This window comes from Anas acuta, chromosome 2, assembly GCF_963932015.1.
Source record: "Anas acuta chromosome 2, bAnaAcu1.1, whole genome shotgun sequence".
Classification (NCBI taxonomy): Eukaryota; Metazoa; Chordata; class Aves; order Anseriformes; family Anatidae; genus Anas; species Anas acuta.
In genome coordinates, this window is record NC_088980.1 from 44,447,499 (window position 1) to 44,470,489 (window position 22,991).

Consider the following 22,991-nt stretch of genomic DNA (forward strand, 5'->3'; position numbering starts at 1 on the left):
AAGTGTAACATGATGGTAGCCGCCTTTATGGGTATAAAAATAAGCCTCTGGTGTATCAAAGTATACGTGATCAGTGAGAATGTATAAAGCAAATTTTAATCTAGGAATTTTCCTACTCTTTGGTATTATCACACAACTTCAATGTCATTTTTTTCACTAAGTGATAAAAACCTCTGTTATATGTACACAGACTTAATTCGAAGCAGCTGCTTGTTCAAACACCTTATAGTTCACATGGTCAAGTGCATAAAAATTACTGTACAAATAGTTTCATGAAACTTGCATCAGGAAACTAGGACTGAACCTCAGACTTGGGACAGATGACATAGTACATGGATGAATGATATCAAGTTTCTAACTCTTGGTAAGTCTTTGAAAATTGATGGATTAGATTAATGAAGGACTAACCCCATTTCTTCCTAACAAAACAAACAGATGTGGGGGGGGGGGGCATCTCACCCTGAGCTATAAACAGCAGCATATGGTGTTGTGTATGGAGCTCTAAGGTAGGATTTAAAAAAACAAAACAAAAAAACTCAGAAAAGGTGTTTCAGCACATAAGCAAGGAGAACATCCAAACTTTTTAAAAGAGTATGTCCAGTTATCCCTCAGCACCAATGATATTATGATATTATTATATTATATATTAATTAAAAAATCGTTTCTTTATAGTAGCCTAAGTAAATCAAAGAAATTATAAATCCTCTTAAAGCCCCTTACAACAACTGGCTTTCGTTGTCATTTAGCTGCAGCTTAGACAGTTTACAACTGTACAGTATGTGACAACTTAGCAATACAGTCTGCTTGTTGGTAAACTTTCTAAGGCTTTGTAGTTTAATGTTTAAAGGCTTTAAATGAATGGTTACAGGCAGAGAACACTTTATGGTCAAGAATTGCATGAGTGAGTAAAGTAACATGACCAATGTACCCTTGTTACAATCTAAGCTGTTGTGCAGCTGTTTCAATTTTTCCCCACACAGGCCTCGCTCTTTTCTAGAAGTATTTTCTGTGCAGCATTTCCCAGCTTGACTCAGTCTAATATTGTCATTATAGATCAAAAATAACTGATGTAGGGGAAAGAAAAGCTTAACTTACATCTTGAGCTGAGGCTGCACTAAAACTTAAGGAGCAATTTAATCTCTGATTATCTTTCTAGACTTGCAGAAAAAAAAAAGTGATAAAGTATGTATTTGACAGAAAATATCAGAAGTAATCGTGATTAATTTCCTAATAAAAAAGGGCAAACAAATAATATTGTAGAAGTAATTTGCCACAACCAGAACTGGCAGAGACCAAAATCTACAAGAGTATCTTGTGTGTTTCTTTTGATATGCTCCACATGAATGTTTGTCCTACCTGTGAAAGGAAATGTATGGTGATGGGATTCTACCAACTCTGCAGGTACAGTATTCGAACAGGACTTGTCTTAAAAAGGACAGTGATACTGAACTTAAATCCTGTGTATTTATGGGCCTAAACCCAATCCACTGACTGTACTGTGTATGTACAAACTGTTACTGTGTCTGGATAGAGACAGCTTTGTCTAGTATTCCTTGCTTTTGCTTTAGTACAATATGGAAGCTGAGCCTTACATGTGTATTTCATCCAACATAAGCTTTGGCACTAGCTTTGTGCTTGGAGAGAGAAACAAAAGAGGGGAGGGGACAACTTCCTACAGAGCAGAAACAGACTACAAAAGAAAATCAGGTTTTACTGCAGACAAGATATGAGCTTGATCTCAAACAGCAGAGGACATGCAAAAACTTAGTTCTGGCATCTGCCTTTCATACGGTCAAGAATATACTGTTTAGACTTCATAACTACCTTTAACTTCATAGGTGTTAAAAATAGATGCAATATATTCTGGTTTAGCCTGTGCTAAGATTTATATTTTCCTCAATAAATCTGTGCTAAGTGAAATCTTAATTTTGTAGAGAGGAAGCAGTCCTTGGCACAACTGCCTACTCCCAAAAGCCAAGGATAACCATAAAGGAACTTGCTTTTTGCTCATCTTGTGCCTATGCAATTCCCTATGTTGGTTTATTGCAATAATCATCAGAAACTTCCCTGCAAAAGAAGGTAAATCAAACTATGACAAACTTGTCACAAAGCCCAGATGGGGTCTTTGAGAAAAGTGTAGTCTAAAGACATGTTTTCAGTGTCCTTTGAAAGCTAGGCAGTTGTTAAAAAGCTGTCTGATGAAGGAGATGAAACAAAAAGGGACTTGTACTTTATGGAGAAGGTAAATAGCAGACTTCCAGGAAAGTGACTTGAGGCCACAGGTATTTCTTGTTCTCCTGTACTGCATGCTTACTTTCCTAATGAACAAATCTTATTTTGTAGAGCACAGGTACTATTTAAGATATTTAAGATATTTAAATAGTACCTGTACTATTTAAGATACAGGTACTATTTAAGATATTATTTAAATAAGTAATATCTTTTTGGTCAAAAAAATGCCAGGTAAACCTGAATGGCACAGAACTTCCTATGGCTGTTTTAAAAGTACCCTCTCCTCCTATCACATAAAGTTTTTTTCTGTCATTTGTTTAAAAAAAAAAAGTTAACCTTTAAATCCTTTTCAGATCTTTATATTTTTATATGTATCTTAAAAGCTAGAGATAGAGCAGATACAGTAGACTTTACTTTTTCTTTCCTCCCCTGGAGCAATTCCACTTCCACTATTTTCTTAAGAACTTGAACCCTATTTCTGTTGATGGCATGGGTTAAGTGCTACCTTTATTCATCAGTTTCCATTTAAAAATGACCCTTCCTATGCAGGCCAAGTACTTGGAAAGAAGTGCTTTATCCTTGTTATTTTTGTTAGGATGCTGATGGGAGGGAGTGAACTACCCCCTAGCACCAGTGAGACTACTTTAGTAGATACAGAGAATCTTACAGTGCACCTTCAGCTGAAAACATTTCACATCTAATAAGTGAATGGCATGCTCTACTCTCTGTATGTGACTGTTGGTTAACTTTTGATTTTAGTGCTGATTGTGATCAGGCTAGGTTTTGCAGCTAGTAGGAAGAAAATCATACAGTACCTTGTGTTAGGATATGTATTAAAGTAATACTAATACAAAATAACAGCTCTTAAAGCACATGTCATATGGGTGAATCCATTGCTCCTCTTCTAGAAGTAGCTGAAGCTGGAATCTTCCTTATCTTTTACTTCTATGTACACACTCTAGATAAGCTGAACATGTTAGAGGCAGCCTGGACAACATGCTCAGCAGTAGTAAGTTCACATTTAAATGTGAGAGCTACTTCAGTGCTGAAAACATTCAAGACATTCAGTACAAATAGCAATCAATACATATTTGGTCCTGAGGCTGAATAAGCAGAATACACAAGAATATTTTCTTAGATGTTTAGTTTTAAGAATGAAATCCTAAACCCATAGGCCCTATATTTCAGGAGAAGTGAATTTCAGTGTTAATTTTTCTCTTACATAAACCCACTATATTTTGATTTGAAATGTAGAAAAATTCCAGTAAATTATGTCCTGCCAGTTCATTTGAACATAAGCATTTTAGCCTGCTCACAGGCCTATTGAACAGTGCTCACTCTCATACCATAGCAGCAAAAACCACAGCTGTCTACCACAATTAATCAGCAAATGGGTGACTCCATGCTTTTGGCTATGACTTATGCATAAAATAAAATTGCGTTCTTTGTGTAGTAAGAGTTATTCACCTCTTCTCAGGCTGTAGGACAGGACAAAACGACTTCTTTTAAGAGTAGTGCACAAGTCTGTCTCCTTACTGGAGCTGTGATACTTTAAGAGGAATAGTACTGTTGAAATCTAAGAAAAAAGGACCCTCTTGTTGAGGCAAGAATGTGGTGGGGATAATGTTGTAAACTCCAGCAGGTATGTTTTCCACTTCCAAGTAGCAAAATCCACACCTACGATAAAAGAAGTGACCCATTATAAGATCTGAAATGTTTCAGACTGCAAAGACTTCACTGAATGAACTACTATTACCTGTAGTCACCACTGCTCTTCTTCTGAAAGCCATAGGAACCGGGATCTCCTACTGTTGAGACTGTGACAAGTTCAAAGCCAACGCTGTATTGCCTGCAAGTAAAGTGACAGGCTTATTTTAGTCATTTGGGTCACCAGGACTACCATAAGGAGAGCAATTTTTGTTAAAAAAAAAAAAACAACAACAAAAAAAAAAACTCTACAGTACAGCTGGAACACATCTAAACGTTTTGTAACATTTGTGACAGAAATGCTAATGAAAATTACCACAACACGACTGCACAGTTTGGAGGACACGCACATCCATTTCAGAGCTGTACTCCATGGAAAATTACTGCTAGTTTTGTCTCTGCACCAGAACAGCCTTCAAGTGGTTAAGCTTGTGGTGACATATTTCTGTGCTGAGTGGCACAGATCCTGGGCTGTGATCTGATCACTGTCAGAGGAATGGGAATGTTGGTCATCTCAGCAGAACTTCTCATGTTGCGTTACAACTTGGGACAATTTGTCTACTACATCTTAATACATGCAACAGGCACAGCTGGCTCTGTCATTCAAAGTGCCCAAGAACAAGCTAAAAATGCAGAAAATGCATAAAGAGAAATGCTTCATTAGTGGAGCAGGAGAGCCACACCTTCATGGAAGCACATCTGTACTCATCTTCATTTCACAAGTGGAGTTTCCTCAAAAGGGGAGGAAAAAGATGTGCTGCTATTTTATACTGTACAGCTTTGCAAAAAAAAAAAAAAGACGGAAGAACCGTCACAACACTTGACTGCACGTTAAGAGATACATTGCTATTTAGAAGCTTCGTATGCCAGCATTTTGAGGTAGAGAATGAATTTTGCTGTAGGAATTTGACCTGCATAACCTCAGCAGTCAGACTACCAGTTGTGAGAAAACATTATTTTTTTAAAAAAAGCATACTGACACTACTTTGTGTGCAAATGGGGCTGTGAGGGTCAAAAGCTTTGAGCTACGTTTTAAGTTAAACCTATTTTATGTTCTGCTGTCTCAAATCTCCCCTCCAACTCTCAGTCCTCTTAAGCCCTTCCAGGAATGGGCTGTAGTAGTTGATACAGGTATATTCTACCAGAGCAACAGCTGAGTGCCCATAAACTTATAAATACCACTTGCAATACCAGGGAGAAGCTTTTAATGTGAAAGATACTCCACAGGGCACTGACATCCATTTTTTCCTCCTGATCTGCAGGTCGCAGAGTTAATGCACTTTCAGAGCTCAAGCTACTGCCCAGACCATTATTTAAGAACCCCTTAAGTTACTGTTTAGTATCCCGCATATTAGCTCTGCTATAAAAGAAAAGGAAGTATGATCATAAGATAATTATATGAGGAAACAAGTCCTTTGTACCCTCTTCCCTGCTCTGCAAGACCTAGCTCTGCTCAGACCCCAGAACTAAAACAAAAGAAGACTCCTGCCTTCCCTGTACATCAAGGATTTCCTTAGTAGCAAAAAATGGAAGTTTAAATTGCTACTGATGGCAAAGCTAGAAACAAATAGTATTATTTATCTGAGCTGCCTCCTGTACCTCATCTTCTGGGTTTTCAGGGTGCTTCCCACCCTCTCCTTGGAAAATACTGACCACACTTGTCCATAGCACATGATACTCCCACTGTGTTGGTACATGCTTGTTCTACAAACCTTGGTCCACGTAGTTCAATTAGTAATGGCCCACTCTTGTCCATCTGGAACTGATAAATGGGGTTATTTTTGTAGCTGTCTCTGAAGTTTCCACATCCTCCAGCACTGTGACCTTTCCATTGTCCATTAACCTAAAAAATGAGAAATACAGAAATGTTTATATCCTGAGGGTTTGTGCGTATAGAAAAGCAATATAAGACTAGAAAATCCTCTCAGTTCAGATGTCACTGATTGAAGGACTCTGAATTTTTTTTAAGTGTAAGTGAAATGCAGAATGTGTTCGTATTCAGAAAGTTTCACTGCAGTCCTCTACCTACCTCACTCAAAGCCTTCAGTCCCTTGTAAAGGTAGGCTATTTCAGCTTATATTTAGTAACAGTACCCAGTGAATGTTTCTGACTATGAGAAATTGTATCTAAAGAAGAATCTGTATTCCCAGCTATCCTGTGTCTGCTTCAAGGTTTTTTGTTGTGTTTGGTTTGTTGTGTTTTTGTTGTTGTTGTTTTCCTCTTCTCCCAAAATCTCCTCTGTTGTACCAAATGAGAAGCACAAACAGCACAAGAGTTACAACACTGCCTATGTTATAGCCTTGGCTTTTGAAATCACTTCTCCCACCACTGGTCCATTCACATCTCTGCACTCTGAGAAACAGCATTGCAGGGACAAGAAAGGTATCTGTGAGGACAGATTCCAAAGGGACAAAGAAATACAAGAAAAAGCATGCTGCTCAGATGTGGAGAAACAGGCCATCTGTTTGCGAGTTCCCCCTGCTAGTCATTAAAGTGAAAGCTTAGACTTGCAAGACATGCCAGGCATTCGCACAAATTTATGGCTGAGATACATTCCTTGGATGTTACTTCCCTCCCCTTTCCGTCAAACCAGCAGGGATCAAGATTTTTTTCTTGTGATTTAGTTTCTCTGCTCAGTGTCCAAAAACCAGCTCAGCTGGACTTTGCTCCAGGAGCCCCATTACAGCTAGGCTAGTGCCAGAGGTTGACCTCTCAATTTTAGTATGAGATATCTAACAGAGCTTTCTTTTGCTGGCAAACTGTGAATTAGTTACCTGCTTGTTTTTAAGTGTGGTAACTACTAAACAAATACCAGGTAAGCATTGAAGAAAGGCAACTTGCTTTTTGTATGTAATCCTACAGATAGAACATGCCTTTTGTTTGAAGGCTAGACACAGCTTCAAATAATTAACAGGTTTCCACATACTTAATTCTCTTTAAATGTGTTACAACATCAAACAGATGACCTGCCTCAAACAGCTGTGTCACCTTCACTATGTTTTTGCCTTCTTAAGCCATTCTCCCAGCAGAGTTTTTAAGAGCTAGAAGTAACAATTTTCTGCATTGAGTGTTCACATTGTTCCCAGGAATCTCTCGAACCACCTACTATTCTCCCGAACAAGCTAGATTCAAGGGGCTGTTACAAAACACTTTCCAAACTTAAGAGCCTAGCTGCAAGATGGTATGGCGCCTTGGCTACATGAAATAACATAATCCTCAACTTCAGGCACAAGCATCCTAGAAAATGGACTATTCCACTGTGGCTCAGCGTAGCCCCGTTTCTCTTTTCCTGAAGACATTGCTTCTTTGGACAGAAAACTTCTGTCTATATTAGGATTTCCCAGGGTATATACACATCAGGTAGAGAGATAAAAGTTAACAGCTGGTAATTCATTCTTTCTTGAGGATGAAATTGCTAATACCAGGTATAGTTCTGAAAATAAACATCATCCTGTGATCGCCTGTCTATATTTATACCTCAGCTGAACACATAACTGCAGCTCATGTTAACATCTGAAATACTAACAGCAGCCGGCCCCCAAACCGCCTGGGCTTCTCGCTAGTTTTAGTCAAGTTTTTTGCTCTTGCCCCCGCTGCTCTACTCTTAGGGACCATTTCTATATGAAACGTACCATCCATACATCACCTTATTCCTATTTTGCAGTGCAAGTGCTTATCCCAGTTATTACAGACTTTCGAGATGCCTTAGCAAAATTGAAGACCAGTAAAGTATCGTGATATTGCCATGCTAAGTCCATTTGTCATAGTCTTGGTATTGGTGCTTTTACTTTGCCATTGCTGATTTTGCCCCGTCACGCCAAGAATTTTTCAAGAAAACCATGCACTTCTAACAAAGGAAAATGAGTGACATTCTTGGCTGAGTTTTTACTCTACAGTAGCACTGGCACAATCTGATCTCAGCACAATAATTGCATATTAGGGTACAGGCTGTTACTCCAAAGGTCTGTCTATTTTACAAAGGTTTTATAGTACTATCTGCACTGGTACAGCTGTAACACTACTACGAAGATGGAGTTTATGTACCAAATAGGATTTTTATGCCAATAAAAGTTAAGCAACTGTTCTTACAGAGTGGTGTGAACAGAGTGAGTCAACCACCCAAGGCTTTTATGTTGGTACGAACAATACCTAAAGAGCAGCTTTGGCATGTTATATATAACAGAAGTACAGGATTGGTGTTACGCTAGGTATGCTCAGATTACTTAGATTAAGCTTCAGTTGACCTTGCTAAGAAGTTTTGTTTGTGAGACAATAGCCTAAGCTGGCATTTCTGGGCATTAGTGTAAAAATGTATTTAGAAACTTTATATATCTCACATATGGAAAAGCCAAAACCAAATTATTATACAGTGACCCATAAAAGAAAACATTTCTTTACCCGTTTGGAAATGGTGTAAGGTGTAGGAATCTTGGAAAAGGTAAACTTGCACAAGGAATACACCTGTGTTGTAAAAGCAGAAGTTGGTTATGCATTCATCTGGCACTTTTCTCATGAAATCATAACATACTAGAAAAGAAAAAAAAAGGAAAATTGCCTACACACACAGTTTTTAGATAGTTGTTCACTTTACGTGCTTTGAAAAATCACCACCAAGGAAATGCAGCTTTAATACTTGGGTAAGAAGGATGGAGGTCATTGGAGCCCATCTCTAATCAGAAGAGATCTCAAGTGGTGGCTGACTGCCAAAGCAGGTGAGTCCTGTTCCTATCCCCCCAACTATATTGTATAGACACAATACATTGTCTTAACTCCGGGGGAGAACATTATTGAGCACATTATTCAGTGGTTCTGCTCCATCATTCATGGCCTCCCTCAAAGTACCAATATCAACCCAAAAGTATTCTTGTCCATCAAATTAACAAATAAAGTACATTTTATGCTATAACTGCTTACATTACATTACATTTGAAGCCAACAGTACGTACCCTGATGGTGTAATGGATAGTGTTTTGTTTCTCGTACTGGGACACCACTAAGGTAAATGTATGGGTCCCCGGAGAGGTCAACTTTATCTTGGTCAGATAATGGGGGCTGTTGATCCGAATACCATCAATATATGGAGGAGGATCAGCTGAAAAGGAAAAGGACTTCTTGCACATCAAAAAAATCCTCCAGCTTGGTAAACTTCTTAGCCATTTTATAATCAGCGAATTTTGCCCAGAAAGTCAGATCGTTGGTACTAAGGTCAGACTATAAGCAGACTTCAGTGCTCTCAAAAGAAAGCCTCAAGATTTGCTCATAAAAAAGGACAAATAATATTAAGAGCAACTATCATTTTCAGGAGAGGTACATCACATGTCAGGACAAATTCCGCACTTTAAAGTTCAGCTTAGATCCCATGACTTGCAAGAAATGCTTGCCCATCTACCAATGTGTCTATCCAGAGGAGACCTACTGGGATTATGTTGAAGTTTAAAAAAAAGAACGAAGAATGTTTGAGTATTCTATACAAATAAATCTATGAAGCATCTCCTAGAGATGCTCCCTTCTCTATTGGTAGGACAGTTCTAGTTGGTAAACAAGATTCTGCAACGATCTTAATGTCTTTAGGAGACAACAAAAAAGCAACAAAAAACCCACTATCTCCATCTTTTTCCCTCCCCCTTGGTATCACTGCACACATACATGTAGTTGCGTCCCAGTAGCAATGCAAATGCAGCATTTGTTATAAACATCCCAAACATTTTCTTTTACAATTAGACAATACAGTTCGTTATTCAGTCTCTAATTGGTTATTTCCAGACTTCTTTTAATTTTAGTGAAGCAAGAACAAACCTAGCCAATTACTTCAACAGACCCAGGATCAGGTCCTTTGTTCTACAAAGCAACATGGGAGAGGGGAAAGGATTAATATAAAACAATGAGAAGCTTAGGAATGGAAAGCCCTGCCTCTGTGCCAAAGGATTAACCTGCTTTGTTCTGATCTCATTTCAACAGATGGTAAAAATAATACTGCAGCTTGACAAATTTATTTCCATGGAAAAGGGTTTTAAATGAGTTTGAGCTCGTGAGATTAAAAGTTTATAAAAGAGTTTGGGTAGCAAGAGAAAGCAGATGAATTATCCAGCTCTTGTTAATAGTCTTGCTGGAAGACTGTTTCAAGCACAAGCGAACAGTTCCTTCACTGTACAAATATGTTTCATTTGCCCACTTGAGAATGTTTTCAGTATAACACACACGCAAAAGCACTACTACAAGAACCTGCAAAATCACAAGCATGTCTTGGGCAGTAAGGAAGAGCAAATTCTTTAACGAGATCAGCTCTTGCAACAAGTGGTGATTATTTGGTAAGGTCTCAGTGGATGCTTTCTGTTCAAAGAACATTTGGATTTTAGGCAAACTGGTTGGCATAGTTAACTGAAACAAGACCAGAGAACACTATAACCCGTATCAGCCATTCCAGTAGGATAAATAAAAAAAATGCACAGAAAATAATAACAAACAAGCACAAATTCCACTCTCTTTATTCAGAAGAGTTTTAGAAGCTGCTCTCTGATTAACTCCTGCTATTACCTGTTGTGTGAACAGCTATCTGAATGCAACCCCAGTTCTGAAGGGGTTCCCTAACTGTAAAAGAAACAAACCAACTCCTGCTTATGATAGGATGCATTTTCACTGAATTAATTCAAGGAGGTTTTGTTGTTGTTGTTGTTTGTTTGTTTTTTAAATGCCAAGACCTCTATGGTGACACAGAGAACAAATAAAACCATGATGTTATCAGTTCTACCTTAAGGTTGCAGTCTACCTAGCCATTACCTTTACTTCCTGTGTCTCAGATCTGCTATTTGTCTTGAAATAAAACATGCATGGCTTTTCTGCAGCTACAACAAAGCTCCAAAAATCAATCCCCTTCTTCTTAGGGTAAGCGGAATCTGACCTATAATGACCAAGAGTAATGCAATGCTTGGATAAAATTAAACATCTAAGTATTTTCTTAAACATTACATACCCGATGCAGCTGAACACTTCAAAATATTTTAGAGTATTTCATGAACTTACTACAGATACTTTGCAAAGCCATGCTCACAGAACAGTTAACATTGATCATTTTCATTTAGGAGAAGCTGTAAACCAAAATCATTTCACCGATGTGGGAAATAACCATGCTATCTGATAAACAGAAGCACTGTCTCTTTAAACATTACTGCCACTGCAAAATAAACAGGTCAATAAAGAAAATGCTGTGGCAAAATCAAGTGTTAGCAGCACTATGGTAAAGTTCTAAAAGGGTTCAGCGCTTCTAATGCTTGCAGTTTGGTTTATTCCTTCAGTGTAATCTATCAAAGATGGTCAAATGCTCAAACAACTATTTCAAAAGACTAACCTCTTTGAATGAGACATCCAGTTTTAAAACAAACTGTGCCTCTCTTTCTGCAAAATCCTTTGCAAGAATTCATTTACTTTTAAACATCATCTTTTTGACAATCACAGTATACTAACCTGGATAGTAAACTTTTTTGCCATCAGTCTTGTATACAACCATTGTAATGAATTCCCGATTGTGTGCAAAGTCATCCTATAAAAACACAAATTAAGTAGAGAGATGTCTTTCTGTGGAATGTAACTAACATTAAATCAAGTATAACATTCTCTAAAACCCTTCAATCATCATGTGGTATGGTCTCATAGCTGTATTTACTGAAATACCTGACCAATTCCTTTTAAAACATCTGATATAAACTATGAACAATCTCACAGAAAAAAAGTTCAGGCCCTCAGGACTTAGCATTACTTCAGTACCCTTATGGTGTACTCTCTCAATTTTTTACTCTGGGTCTGTTTCAACAATCTTCTATGCAGGTATCTATACCCACTGAATTTAAAATCTATATATATAAACACACACACATGCACACATACCTGAACGTGAAAATATAAGCTCATACTAGAGACAGCAGTATCGAAAAATTTAGAGAAGACATCATAGAATTCAATCTAGAAAGAACTTGGCACCTTATCTGTGATGTGTCTGCTGAGCAGCACCCAGACTGCAGCACCACCTTGTGGACAATGGACCTCCAGTTTGTACTGAGGATTATTAGCCAGGCTGTAAGCATCCTTCACTGGACCTTGTTTTGCATCCCAAGTACTAGAAGCAATGCAGACACTTTGTTAGATCAGTAGGATATTGATTTGCATTTTGAAAACCAACTGAAAATCCTACATGCATACAGAGCTATCTATTATCAGCAACAAAATTACCAAAGGCTAATTTTCTACTGGTATCTACAACTACTGTATTTGTAATTGCCATGTCAGAAGCTTTATCTTATATTTGTTTTTATAAATGACTTTGCTACAATACAAGCATGGTTATCAGCAATGCTAAATGCAAACAGCTTGTTTGGTATGGTGACTGCAACCACACAAAGCACAGGAAAAGGTGAACAATTCATGGACTATGAGCTAGCCAAATATTGTCACTATTGCCAATTTTTTCCCCATCGTTTTTTATTCAGGTAAACTTTAAAATTAAAATTAATCTCTTTCATGTTTGGAAAGGTGCCTGCATGAAGTCTTAAATCCTTTAGGTACCCTGTTACAAAACCTGCCTCATGAACTGTCCAGACAAGAAAAATACAGTGGGGAAAAACACGAAGTATTGGCGACAATGCAAAACATGGCAAACTAGGAACAAAAATGGATGAAGCTATTCTTAAGTCCCATTGACCCTCCCACCCTTTTTAACTGGGCAGCCTGTGTGAATGGCTGGTTGCATTATCAGCTGAACTTCAAATTATTACTATCATTCTGCCTCAGAGAATGGATGAGAGTAGCCCTGAGGAGAACGTGGGAGTGTGGTACAGCATGCTGGAGTGGGAAGAGAGAGGAACCCTCACTACCAGAAACTGAGGCATTTCTCCTCAAAATGGGTAACAGAAAGGCTGAATGTGCTGTGTACTAGGTGGGAGACAGGTACTGTGTTCAGAAAAAATCAACGGCCAAGGAAGCTAACACAAGACAACTAACACTGGTGAAAAATGGAGTTTGACCGTTCTGATGTGAGTGAACACACCTTGTAAAGACAACAGGCAGTGCACAAATGACTTGCAACTGTCCAGGAAAAACAATTTCAAATAAAAGCTAGGTTACTCAAGTATAGCCTAGTGATTTATTAAACAAACACAGAGTGCACAAAAATCTGATTTCTGTTCCCGTACAGTGATAAAGGACTGAGGTCAGAAGCTGCTTACACAACCTTACGTCCACAGCATCATCATAAAGGTCACAGGAGTTGTAACAACATTACAGAAACACTCCAAGCCTGAGTTTTGAATTTAGAAATATAAAGGCAGGCTTGGGACCATGGTCAGAGTCCAGGCTCTTCAGCTGTAACTGGGAAGAATGGACGGAAGCAAACACCTCAAAACATTTTAATACTATATTGACAAAAAAATTATCTTGGACCAACCTGTGAATACATGTAGACTCTTTAAAAAGACTTGGGTTCCAACTCAAATAGACAACATCATAGTACTGGCACAGGTCCTCCCAGGCAATCCAGAAGATCCCTAAAAAGGGAGTGCTGTTACTGTTTGCTTACCAGACACCTTGCTTTTACTCTTTTATTCAGGAGTGTCTTTCTAGGCAAATAGTAGAGGTTATATAAACCCATATTTCTGTAAAAATAGTCATAATGTTGCATTGCCCACAGTCCTAAATTTAAACTTAATCCCCAAAACAAACAAGTTGAAACAAGAAAAGCAAAGAATAACTGCACATCTCCAAATTCTCAACCTGAAGCTGTCGGGGCATTTTTCATTCTCAAGCACTAATCAGGAGCATGAGAAAATATTTGTTGTAGCCAAAAAAAAATACATCACTTATCGATTCTGAACTGCCTATTTCCTAAGTTTCTGAGAAAAAAAGTACATAGTCAAATAGGCTCCTCTAGTTCAGAGACCTAGTTTAGTAGCTCAGTAAAACATTCAATAAACTTGAGTATGTTTAAATGTATTTCTAAGGTACTTCATCCAATATCCATGGGATTGTTTTGGCACCCCCAATCTGCTTCGTCTTTACAATTCTCATGGATTTATTTTAATTCTCTATAGCTTGCTTAATTACAACTCCAACCAACACCACCCGCAAAGTGACAGATTCCTGATGAAGTGAACTCAAAAAAGGTAACACCATCATAATGCAAGTCCCTGATACAGGCAGCTGTGTATCTTGCAGCACTAAAAAAAATAATAAAAAATAGAGAGAGAATAGCTACACTTAGAAAACAAAACGAATATGTCAATACAGTCTGAAAAATTAGCTCCCTTAAAATTTATATAAACTACATGAATAATTTTAACTATTAGATTCTACAGATATACAATTCCTTACTAAATGAATCACCAAGTAAATAATGAGCTAATCATTCATAACTCTAAGAAAAAACTGGACTGCTATTATTTTCTATGTTTCTTTCTACCTTTCTTCAGGGATAAACCACAAAGATCTACATTATTTAATTATATAGCTACTTTTTATGCTTTATTACCATTGTCTATTTTCTGAGCTGTTCTTGGATCAAAGTTCAAATATTTTTGTAAATCTGGAGTCCAATTTCTTGTGTCATTTTCACTGTATCTTCCCTTCCAACGTAAGTGGCTCCAAGGGTTTTTCAACTGAAGGAATCTAAGTCCCTAAAGAAATTCAAAATAAAATTGCTGGATTCATCTTTTCAAGATTCCTTTTTTAAATATATGAATACGGAATACAGACCAATATCTTAAGGAAATACATCATCATTAAGGCTTCTGGAATTTCCCAGTGAAGCTCAGACAAAATAAACTATATAAGCCATTAGAACAAAAATCAGTAGATACCTATCTCAGACACAAGTTTCAAGCAGGTATCTGAAAAACCTTTCAGTTTCACTTGGTACCTTATATTCTCTTATATCCAAGACTGCATAGGCATGGGTTGGAACTAAGCCCCATTTTTCTCCTTCCTCTTCAGACATCACACCTGTTGCTGTTGTGATAAGGACATCCCCCTTGTGAAATCTGTTCAAAAAGAGGTGAAAAATAACTTAAAATGTTACCAGTTGCAAACTCACTTTTGACAGACACTGCAACGGTATGTTTGTACACTATTTGTGTGACGATGCTTAAAAAAAAAAAAACAAAAAAAAAACAGAAATACATTTTTTGTAGTCAGAAATCACAGTGGAACTATTTTATTACAGTATCTAAGTACAGGCTGCACATAAAAAAAATATTATTTTTGTTCCAAACAAAAAAACATCATCTGTCAACCTGAAGTTCAATCTGTAGCACTTATTAAAGTGACTCTTCACAGATCTTCAGCTGAACACAAACATGGTTTCATCAACACTTAGCTAAATCACTACATAGAGTAAATCAACAACTCCACTGACCCCAGGGTTTTGAGGTGGCTTTCCCAAACATGAAAGAAAAATTAATCCTTCTAGGCTTTTGCAAATATTTACGCTAAGGTTTTGTGTTATTCAGCACAGGCTTATAGGGTCTGAACATCAACAACTCAGCTCTGCAATTGTTTTGAATTGCAGTCATTAACTTCACAGCAAGTATGCCTGTGAAGACCTACTAGCATGCTTTCTAGCACATGCTAAAAAGCAAGTATGCATTCAGGGTTCCTACATGGTTTACAGGGTCACTGCACTACAGATTGTCAGTCTAGCACAGATCAACAACAACAGTGAAGCTATAATCTCATCGTAATTGCAGCCACATCTCCAAACTGCAATGCCAGAATATCTGAAAAGCTATTAGCAATTAAGTGTGACTTCCTAACCTACTGAAAAAGCACTGCAGAAACAGTCACACACTCTCATCATGGAGTTGCTTCAGTCAACAGAATATCCCCCTTCCACTGCTGTGAAATGCATAAGAAACTGGTTGCGCAGAAAGTTTTGAAATAAATCAAAGTACCTGCTAGTTGATGTTTAATACAGCTGACAGCTGTATCTTGCACTATAAGTAAAATTGTTACAGTAAGCCTGAAGATCAGTATCACAGTTTTGACCAGCTTTCTGCTGCTCCTCCAGATTTACTAGTGGAACATAACCAAGATCTTGTGATATGATTAACACCATACTGTATCCACTTGCTAGAGACAGCAGATCAAGTTCCAGGGGATACGCTTCCTATACTTCCTTCTACCTATTAAAGACTGAATTTATACAGTGGTTCCAACCTGCTCTTTGCTGCGTAGTTGCTCAAATACCAATCATTTTAATTAGTTAAGAGAGAATATCTACCTCTGATAGAGCATTCTGAAAGTGCTGTCTTTATCAAAAGCTTGATTGTCAGAGTGCATGGCAATTCTTTCTGGTATCCAACCAGTCAGTGCATGGAGATCAATATTCTGAAATACAAACATTCAAAAGAAATCATAACAGATAACCCATCTATAAGCTTACAATGCCCTGCACATAAATTATAAGTGCTTTGAAAGAAACCAAGTATATGTGCTACAATATAGTTCCATACATAAAAGGCTCAAGATTTAGACTACATAAAATTAGAAAATGAACTGATGAAGAACCAGAATTTCAAAGCTACATAAGCATTAAAAAGTGATCAATCATGCACAGTTCTATGATGTGTTGCATTTACTTCTTTGATTCATACACTTTTAAAGCACAATCTCAGAAGAAATATTTAGAACCTTGATATTATAAATGCATTTTTAATTATTTAACTTTTATTTCTAAAGCTCAGGGTTTATTTATTTTATTCTTTTTGGTAAGGCCTTTCATGTTTTCTGTCATGCTTTCCAGTTAAAAGATGCTTTAATCTCTCCATTTCATCTCCTTGAAAAACTGCTTCTTTTGCTTTGTACTCCTCAAAGGAAAAGCAGGAACTATAAATGCTTGAAGGGTCAATAAACAGCACTGGTGGGTGGGAATTTCAGGAATTACAAATACAACACAGACAGTAGGTAAACCTGAACAGACAAGGAAGCTATAATATAGTCAAAAGATGTGGGATGGGTGGAGATTAAATGTCATGAGTCAAGCTGTTTTTCCAGATAACAAGTTAAAGGAGGACAATGCGGATAACACAGCTATTACCTCATGATTTTTTGCTCTGCAAAACATCAGCCCACCACTGACATAAACATACATGTTTTTATAGCATACAAAAGCATGCTACATTTACTCCTTTTGCTTATCAAGACAAACGTGGCTTTGTATATTTCCAAAGGTGATGATTACCTGTCATACCCACAAAAAATGTAATTATCGAGACACCAACTAGAACACAAACAGCACCATGGAATCAAAAATACACTATCAACATTCTTAAGAAGTTTGAATGAAAAAAAAAATCAGAAATGCTTTTTAAGTCATGAATGAAGATTATTTGGGCAACTCATTTGAGTCAAGTAGCCTCTTTGAAAGAATAGTTTGCATGTCAAGTTAGCGGCAGCATTATTAATGCTTCTTCAGTAGCTACACTATAGGAACCTGAAACATATAAACACATGGAACAATATGGTAAACTTTCACAGACCAGAAGTACTTGCTCCCTCCATATACATGGAATACTTCAGTCTGTTCCTTTCCTATCTGATTCTTTGACGTAAAAAGGAAAAACTGCCCTATTGATAGAATAACGGTTGAATCACAAATCAGCATTACTGATGCAGGCAAAAGAAGTTATGACTTTGCCCAAAATTTTCACCTACACTCAATACGAACACAAATACTTTCCAACCATACATTCCAGTCCTACAGTCCGAGTACCAAGATTAACTCCATCAAACTAGAATGAGTAAGACACTTTCATGGGCAGAGATCTCATCAAGCATAGTTAAGTACACTTGTGGAATGAAGAAACAACAACAAAAAAAGCAACAAATAGAAGGAATCAAAGACTTGCCTCCACAAATAATTAATTTTGATCTCACTAGAAGGAAAGTTATTTGACAGGTTATCTAACTGGATTTTTTTTGCTTGTTAGAAATAATCTAGTACTTACAGAATTTGATCCAGGAAAATCATATCCTCCCATGACCTTCATGTAGGCCTTTTCTATTAGCGATACCCACAATTCATTCCTATTGTTAGAATAAGAGCAGAGGAGTTCCCCACTATGATCAACAGGTAACTGGTCATCTATGATTACCTGTGTAAAATAAACAAATGAAAAAGTCATCCTAAAGCTAATGCAGTATTCTGGAAATACTTCAAGAACTATAACAAAACCAAACTCTCAGCAATACGTATCTTCTGAGACACAGCCAGACCTGACCACTCTTAGATGTAGACACCCATATCAATCCTGCAGTGATTTGCCCTTGTGAACAAGAAATTGTCTTGCCAGGTTTTGCATATGGTGGTCCACCAGGTGACGAGTAAACACCTGCCTCTGTTTCCCCTATATAAAATAGAGATGTTGACAGTACTTGCTTGCAAAGTGTTTAACATCTATTGAAGGCAGCTACAGAAAAGCTCGGTAATTACCAGCAGTAGAAGAAAAAAAAATAAAGCCACCAATATCCCTCATCTAATTAGGAAAAAGAACGTATACTATGTTCAGTACCCAGCAGGAGAATAAAGTTACATATCTACAGCAAAACAAAACATGTCGTATTACTTTCACAGTCTCTAGTTCCAGCTTTAAATTTCTTCTCTCTAGAAAGGAAAATAATGTCAAAGCAACACTTGTGAAAATACTAATGTTTCTCCTTTAAATTATGTGGAATATACTTTGCATAAGTACAGATCATTAATGCAGTACTTGTCATGGTCTGAAACAGTTTCCCAGTATGGATGTTTCAGTCTCAAATTGACATTAGTCTACTACCAACACAGTACATTTTCTGGTCAAATCCTATTCATTTAAGAACAGACAATCTTTTTCACAAAACACAGTCATTCATCCTAACAGAAAGCAGCTATTAGGAGATCTTTTGGAAAGAGTATGAAGAGCTTGTCAAGTACATAAATGATACTTCCATGAAGTATCTGTTGGGTTGCCAACAGACTTCCTGACCCAGAGGCTATATCTTAGCATTTAATAGCATTTGAAGACTCACCCCCACAGCCCTTTCTCTCTAAATAGAACCACTTGATTTTTGAACTCCCATAAACATTCATCATCCACAATGATCTGCAATAGTGACTGCTACACAATTTTATTTTATGTCCTTATTTATATGCACTAAGAAAATTACACTTGTGAAGTCATAAAGCTCTATTATTTATCTTCAGGCATCTCCTCTCTTTACTAAAAATCTTTGGTCATCCAATTTAGTCCTTTGACCATTCCAGGCCTATAGCCTTCCTTGGAAGTTCTTCTTTGTACTTTTCTAGTTCTGTAACTTCTTTTCTGAGATGGGGTTGAGAAAAGGAATACTCATTCATGAATATGGGATGCATTTTTTTTTCTGTATGGTTTTCATAATTCCTTTATGCAACGTAAACTTATTTTTTTGAATTGAATGGGAGTAAAGCTATTCTCATGATTGTCTGCAGATAAAATCTCTACTGTTACGTATTTCACTACCAAAGTGAATCCCAAGAAGTTTAACAATTAAAAATCACTTTCCGTCAAAATGTTCCTAAATTTTTTGCTTTGAAAGCACAGCTTCACGGTAAAGCAGACCAATCCTTCAAAATATATGGTTTAAACAGTAACAGTATTAAGTTTCCCCCCTAATCATTTACCTTTCTAGGTACACCATTGATATGAAGTTTCACCATGTATTTGCCACATGGATTGTACTCTGGTTCCCCTTTCTTATTCTGAGGGTAAATGATACTGTTAAAAAAAAAGAATAAGAAATTGTGACAAAGTACATGGCTGTAGATACACTGATAACACGAGAAGTGGGATTAACATGGTCTGTTTCTAGAATTCACGCTAAGGATAAATGTGAAATTTTTATATGAAAGAGTCACTCAAATTTAGTAAAAGTGATAATAGTGTTTAAGTAGGCTTTATTTTCATACCTTACTCTTGCTGCGGTTCCTCCCTTAATAGACTAAGAAAAAGTACACAAGTAACCTAATCGTTTCTCTAACAGAAGCAATGCAAACACCTTTATCTTACTGTTACACATACTGAAGATATGCAAATACCATTTAAATACAGTAAGTGCCTGAAGGATAGTCAAAGGTTTGAAGACTGCAATGCTACAGAACTCAATGTTGATGAAAAGAATGCATCTTCACTTCAAGAAGTACAGGCTGAAACAAAATTCCAAGCACAACATTCACACACTGGTCTGGCAATGGGCTCCTGACAGACAGACAGCCAAACCCATGCTAAATTTATCGTAGTATGCTAAACTGAATTGAGATAGTGTTGTTAACATTAACTCTGCAGTGAGATTCAAGATAGACCATCTGGCAGCCTTTAGTACAGCAAATGAAGAAAACAAACCTATAAAATGTTTTAAGTAACATTTCTATTAAAAACAAAGCAAGCCTTCCAGACTATTTGTTCTTCTCAAAGCACATCTGAAATTAGACTCCAATGTCTTTATACTCATCTACCTCAAATTGTTTTCATTTTTGGAAATGCTAAAGCCACACGAGTCCCACAGAGATGAAGGTGAAACAAACACTAACTTTTACTGTGTATAGTCATACAAATATGGAATCTCAGCTAAAGTTGATGAAAGTAGAGAATACTAATCCAAATATTTTTCCGTTAGTCATATAACTATACAACTTAACAGGTATCAATTTACATACCACCACTGCAGAACATACTGCCAAAGCTCAGCACTATTAAATCTGACAAAGTCGTAGAAAATAGTAGCTATTTACCTTGTAATCAACTTTTTGTTATATCTTCTTTCATATGCTGCACTGATAGCTAGTGATGCCACAAAAGAACAGTCTGACACTATTGTCTATAAAGAAAAGAGAACAACGATGTGATTTACTAATACTTAGATACTGAAAAAAAAACAAACAGGGTGTGTGGAAAGGTGAAAAATGTTATCAATGGTTATGCCCTTCAAAAGGGAAAGGACTTACACCGAGAGAAACAAGAGTTACTACAAAAAGGCAGGAAACATGTTGCTTCCTATACTGAGCAAACCACATTTAAAAGATTTAATAAAGGTAATGAGAGACAAGTGCAGCTACTTCATCATTCACTCACACTTAACCTCTTTTTTTGCCCAAAACACACTCTGTAGTGTAAACTATACTCGATGGCAAAATCTGTTGCCGATTTCAGAACAGCTTAGCCCATCTGCAACTTAACGCTACATAAAAACATTTCCACTATTCTCAATAGGCCACTTGTGCTTTAAATACAAAAATTAAAACCTTGCCTGTTACTTTTTGCATGAAATAAACTGTTTGCCACAGAGTACACCTTGCCTTTTTTCATGCTAATTTTACTACTGTTTTTGGAAGAAAGGATTTTCAGCTGGAATTCAAATTCTGGTTTTCATTTCCATTGATGACATACCTCTTCATTTTCATGGCTAGAAAATGCATGGAATCTGAGGTGGTACTATTTCTTGATTTGCTTACTTAGTTCTCTCACATTTAGAGGTTCATTTCTGAAAAAATGTGCTTTTTCTCCTTTATAAGGTCTCACATTCCCTGCAATCAACTCTAAGAGCATACATTTCTCTTTGGGAACAACTTACCTGTTTTATGCTGAAACTTGATACGGTATAAATCATCGTAGGGTTATTTGTTATGTCATCTGGCCGTACCCACTTGGCAAACATTGCTTTCTGTTTGGGGGATAATGGTAACTTCCCACATTTATCACTAGATTTGAGAGAGGAAGGAATAAATCAAAGGCTTAGAAAAGCTTCTCATGGTATATCCAGATCTTGTACTTCTGACAGATGGTACAAAATATGCATAGAACAGGTACACAGCTGTAAGACAACTTCAAAGAACAGTACTCTGAAGTTGATGATTTGGGGTGAAAAAAGCAAAAATATTGAAAATGTGAAATAAAACCCAGTAGGTTCCTTCACAAGACTGAACAGGAAAAAGGAATTGCAAAAAGCCATCTATATTAGCAGAAACCCAAATTAGTTCCTTTACTTCAACAGGATGAACTAATACTAAAAAGTTTCTTTAGTTCAGAAAATACCAAGGTTTATCCGATTGTCAAACCTTCAGTAGAAAACTGATAAAAAAAAAAAACTACCAACCAGATGTCTTGTCTATTATGACTATGTAATCTGAACCTATACCATGGCCCATGAATAAACATCTAGAGGTTTATATATCACTCTTCCTCTGAATAGTTCTTTAGAGAAGAAACAGCTATCACCTTCATTTTACAGGTGGGATAACTGAGGCAAAGTAATATACACAGCAGTCAGGAAGTGGACCCAAACTTCCATCTTAGTTCAATACTCCAAAAAGCCAAATAAAATGTTCTGCTGGTAGGCCTGAAGAAACAACTGCAGGATCTGCTTACATTAAAGTTCAAAGACCAGGCTGGAGAAAGGAGGCCACAGTATTGAAATAACAGTCTGAATTATGCTTAAAATCCTACTTAAGCAGTTTTAAATTCTGAGGAAGAAAAACACAGCAATAATATGGGAAAGCTTTGGAAATAAAAACAGAACAAGATCAGTAATTGAATAGCACTTACGAAAATGGCATAGGGAAGGCAAAACGTTCCCTCAGATCAACACTCATGAAAGGGACATATTCAATACCATTAATTTTTGAAGTCTTTCTGTAAATCGTAAGAGAAAAATACAGTTACAAACTTATCTATCATCTTTTCAAGACTAAATTCATAAAAGTGACAATCAAATTCGTTTTTAAAACAAACAAGCAAACAAACAAAAAAAACAAACGGTGCCTTTGAAGACAAGATGACCACCTCTTGCAAATGTAATAAGCACTGTCATTCATTTGATTTTGAGATGTGCAGCATTTGGTGGCTTAGTCACTAATCCTACAGGTACGTACCTGTGGGTAAGTCACCATGCCAGAGAGAAATGACTAAGCCACAAACCCCTTCTAGGTCTAGAAGTAACATGTAAAAAATACCTTATTCTAAACAGAATTTCTCAAGTCCCTTCAGCAACTCGTTGAAGAGAAT

General features: G+C 37.0%; 1 protein-coding gene across 3 annotated transcripts in view; it reads right to left on the reverse strand.

Moving 5' to 3' along the window:
* Positions 1 to 2,554: 2,554 nt before the first annotated feature.
* The window catches only part of CAPN7 (calpain 7), a 28,711-nt gene continuing 8,274 nt past the window's right edge, over positions 2,555 to 22,991 (reverse strand). For 2 of the 3 annotated variants that reach the window (XM_068674534.1, XM_068674535.1), the window contains 16 exons: positions 22,533 to 22,619; positions 21,562 to 21,688; positions 20,723 to 20,808; positions 19,616 to 19,709; positions 17,925 to 18,071; positions 16,199 to 16,305; positions 14,840 to 14,960; positions 14,453 to 14,597; positions 13,373 to 13,472; positions 11,914 to 12,049; positions 11,401 to 11,476; positions 8,886 to 9,031; positions 8,338 to 8,400; positions 5,652 to 5,782; positions 3,989 to 4,081; positions 2,555 to 3,909 (listed from right to left, as the gene is read on the reverse strand). In XM_068674534.1, the coding sequence (XP_068530635.1) occupies positions 3,765 to 3,909; positions 3,989 to 4,081; positions 5,652 to 5,782; positions 8,338 to 8,400; positions 8,886 to 9,031; positions 11,401 to 11,476; positions 11,914 to 12,049; positions 13,373 to 13,472; positions 14,453 to 14,597; positions 14,840 to 14,960; positions 16,199 to 16,305; positions 17,925 to 18,071; positions 19,616 to 19,709; positions 20,723 to 20,808; positions 21,562 to 21,688; positions 22,533 to 22,619 (1,804 nt within the window). In that variant the 3' untranslated portion in view covers positions 2,555 to 3,764. The remainder of the gene's footprint in view (positions 3,910 to 3,988; positions 4,082 to 5,651; positions 5,783 to 8,337; positions 8,401 to 8,885; positions 9,032 to 11,400; positions 11,477 to 11,913; positions 12,050 to 13,372; positions 13,473 to 14,452; positions 14,598 to 14,839; positions 14,961 to 16,198; positions 16,306 to 17,924; positions 18,072 to 19,615; positions 19,710 to 20,722; positions 20,809 to 21,561; positions 21,689 to 22,532; positions 22,620 to 22,991) is intronic. The other variant, XM_068674536.1, reaches the window with a different exon arrangement.